At 50.9% G+C, this 3484-nt stretch overlaps 1 protein-coding gene across 1 annotated transcript in view; it reads left to right on the top strand.

The window, feature by feature from the left end:
* The first annotated feature begins 6 nt into the window (after nucleotides 1–6).
* PKDREJ (polycystin family receptor for egg jelly) overlaps nucleotides 7–3484 on the top strand; it is a 7729-nt gene continuing 4251 nt past the window's right edge. Inside the window, 2 exon segments of the mRNA XM_031553840.1 lie at nucleotides 7–240; nucleotides 243–3484. Of these exon segments, the coding sequence (XP_031409700.1) occupies nucleotides 108–240; nucleotides 243–3484 (3375 nt within the window). The 5' untranslated portion in view covers nucleotides 7–107.

The raw sequence follows: 3484 nt of genomic DNA, 5'->3' as shown, positions 1-3484 counted from the left end.
GCAACGAGGTGCTGCCGCCTGCCGCGCTTCGAGCGGTCCGTGGCCCCTTTTGGCAGCCCGTCCAGGGGCCGTTTCGAAGCCGACGTCGTTTTTCTGCAAGCCGCGCCATGGAGGAGGGCGGCAGGTACCGCTCTGCACGCAGAACGTTCTGGCTTCCGAGGTCGTTCGCTGACAGTTGGCGCTACGCAACCGGCAGCCGCCGGCTGGTCACGCCGCAGGACGAGCGCTTTCCGTCGCCCGTCGTCCTGCCATGGCCACGCTCGTTTTTCTACTCCAGCTGCTCACCTTTTCCCTGCTAGCCCTGCGAGCCTCCTCTCCGCGCATGCAGGCGCCGCCCCTGGCGGTCACCTGCCTCGGAGCTCACGGACGCGGCTCCGAAGGGCGCAGCGGCGAGGGCTGGCTCTCCTGCCTGGGGAATGGCACCTTGAGACTGCGGTACCAGCCAGCCCCAGGAGCGAGAGCGGAGGCAGAGAGCAAAGAGAGGCAGCCTGCCTCCCCGCCGCACTGCCGCTGGTACCTGAATTGGGGCTGGGTGAAGAACACCTCCCTCTGGTCAGGGCAATTCACGCTCCAGACAGGCCTCTCCCCGGGAAGCGCTCTCTGGCCCGTGGCCTCCAATCTCATTACAGTGCAGTGCTCATCTGCCTCATGCGCTGCACCCGAGTGCCTTTATGGCAACGTGAGCGTCGAGATGTCAGCAAGGTGGGCCGCCCAGAATAGCTCACACGCTTACCGTGATGGCACGAGAAGCGCCGCCTGTGTGTTCCACTGCTCTGCTTTCCCCTGGGATCCTGAGAAACACCAAGGGTTCGTGGCAACAGTGGGCGGCACCCGAAGTGGACTGACACCAGCTCTCCCAAGAGTCAGGGATGATGCTTCAAGAACAACAGAACCGGCAGTGCTCCACCAGGAAGCAGCCTGCAAATTAAACTCGGTTACAATTCAAAAACCTCCTCTTCACACCTCTGTGATACGTCAGAAAAAGGGGACAACGTTTTACCTGTATGCCAGAGTGCTAGTGGACTGCAACCTCCGCGTGTCCATAACGCCTCAGTGGATATTCTATGCTGTTAAGGACATGAAAACGAATCCAGACTGGGACCAACCTTTAAATATATCATCGATGCCCGGTGTAAACACAGTACAGTTAACGGTTCCCAGCTGGACTTTGGATTATGGAATGTATCAGGTCTATTTTACTGCTACAGTATACGTGCTTGGGACCAAAAGATCCTTCAGTAAGACAGACAGAGTTTTCCTCGAGATAGAGAGAAGTGATCTTGTGGCAAGTATTGCAGGAGGTGTCTTCCGGACAGTAGGCTTTTTTGATAATTGGACTCTTGATGGCTCTGTGTCCTATGACCCCGACTCACCGGAACGACTAAAGGGAATCACGTTTACTTGGTACTGCACTAAAAAGCTATCGGACTATGAAAGCATGAGAATCGGTGCAGGAAATAAATGTCATCCAGCCCAGAGGGATTTGAGGTGGCTGACATCTTCAGGGGCTGTCCAAGTGGTAGCACCGGAAGCACTCCCAGGAAACACTGTCTACCACTTCCGTTTAGTCATTCAAAAGGACACAAGAAAGAGTTATGCTGACCAAAGCGTAAATGTGCAGTCTGGCTTCTCGCCTCTCCTGGATGTGACGTGCCTTGAAAACTGTGGCAGCGCTGTAATTCCGACAGAGAGGTTTACGTTGTCAGGCAAATGCCTCAACTGTCAAACGAGCAGCAAGCCAGTCTACCACTGGTCGCTTTGGCTGGAAAATTCTACAGAAATTAGCTTTGACTGGTCTTCCAGAACCTCAACAGGTAGGTCTGGTGCTTACCTTTCTATACATGCTCTGACTTTTACCAGTACTGCAGATCAGTCATACATACTGCTACTAAAAGTGACGACGTGGGGCGGTAGGTCATCGCTCTACAGATACGCATTTAAAGTGAATTCTCCACCCAGGGCTGGCAAGTGTAGCATCAGCCCTCACCGCGGAACGGCTTTCCTGACAAAATTTGTTGTCCAGTGCAGTGGATTTTCTGACAGCAACTTACCACTGACATACAAAGTCATAGTAGCTTCCGACGTATCCAAAACTGCCAAAATTAACTCGGTGAAGGACAACACATTTGGCACAATTCTGTACTTTGGCTATCAGCCTAGAATGCCTCCATCTCTCCTCCCAGTTGGTGAACCCTCTCGGAGGTATGCTCTGACACTGTACGTTCAAGTGTGTGATTCTCTGGGGGCGTTTACCCAACTGAGTCTGCATGTCAGAGCACAGAACCCATTGAGAAGTCGACCGCTAGCTGTTGTGTTTCATGAACTGCTTGCCTCAGTGAGTGGTTTAAGTGCGCCCATGACAGCTTATCTCCAGACCGGAGACTATTTTAATGCGGGTTATTTGGCTTATCTTGCAGCCTCTGTCCTAAACTACATCGAAGCTGCACCAACGCTCCCGATGCCCAAGGCTCAGTTGAGGGAAAGCCTTATTAAGGCAGCCCTGAATATTTCGGTTGAGAGCACGATGGTAATTAACCAAGTGGTAGCCTCTCTTTTTCAAGTCACAGAGCAACCTGAGGAAGTGAATGCTCGATCGCAAGAGATTGCCATTACAAAACTGACTGAAGTAACCAGGGTGTTGAAAACACAGAGGAATGAGAGCCACTGGTCTGAACAAACAGAAATTCAGACGAGTGGAATACTAAAATGCCTGTCCAACATCCTGAGAGCTGCTCTTCTGCGTCGCAGGAAGGTCAATGTTAGTGCAGTCACGCAAGTCTTCTCCATCATGGAAAACTTAACTGAGATTGTTTTCCAAGGCAAAGTCCCTGGGGAGGAAGACACTGTCATGGAAACCAGCAACTGGAAAATCACTTTGATGAAGGACGAAAACTGGAATGTTGCAAATGCTTTCTCTACCACAGAAGCCTGCAGGAATTGTTTCTATCCAACACTAAAAACTGGAAACTCTTCAAGATTGTCTTACGATGCAGTCATTTCCACTGCCCTGTTTGAGTTTGATGAAAACCCTTTCCCTTGGTTGAATTATACTTCAGAAATTGCAACAGCCATCTTGGGCTTCAAAATGGCAGAGACCAAGGCTAATGGGGATCTGCAAGGGATCCTGCCTGAAGAAGCAAACGTCCTTATCGCTAGGAAAGACACCGAGTCGTCAACATTTCAGTTAGCAATGGGACCTGATAAAACACAAACCTACACAACCGGAGGATTTAGTCTTGAAGTGAACAGAGATACCAAAATCATATACATCCAGATCCTGACCAAATTACAAGTGGCTTTCCAGGTGCTAGTGTTCACAGGCACTAATGTCACTCAGAATTTTCCCATAGCCTCTTTTGATGCTTTTCACAACATGACAACGGTGGCAAGCAAAACCAAGGCAGTTGATGAAGAGTGTAACATCAAGGCTCCTTACATCATCTGCCTCCCAGAGTCAGTGCTGAAAGTTGCAGCTCAAGGAAGC

The sequence above is a fragment of the Meleagris gallopavo genome, chromosome 1 (assembly GCF_000146605.3).
Source record: "Meleagris gallopavo isolate NT-WF06-2002-E0010 breed Aviagen turkey brand Nicholas breeding stock chromosome 1, Turkey_5.1, whole genome shotgun sequence".
Classification (NCBI taxonomy): Eukaryota; Metazoa; Chordata; class Aves; order Galliformes; family Phasianidae; genus Meleagris; species Meleagris gallopavo.
The sequence above is the reverse complement of the archived record's forward strand: the minus strand, read 5'-3'. Positions and strand labels throughout refer to the sequence as shown.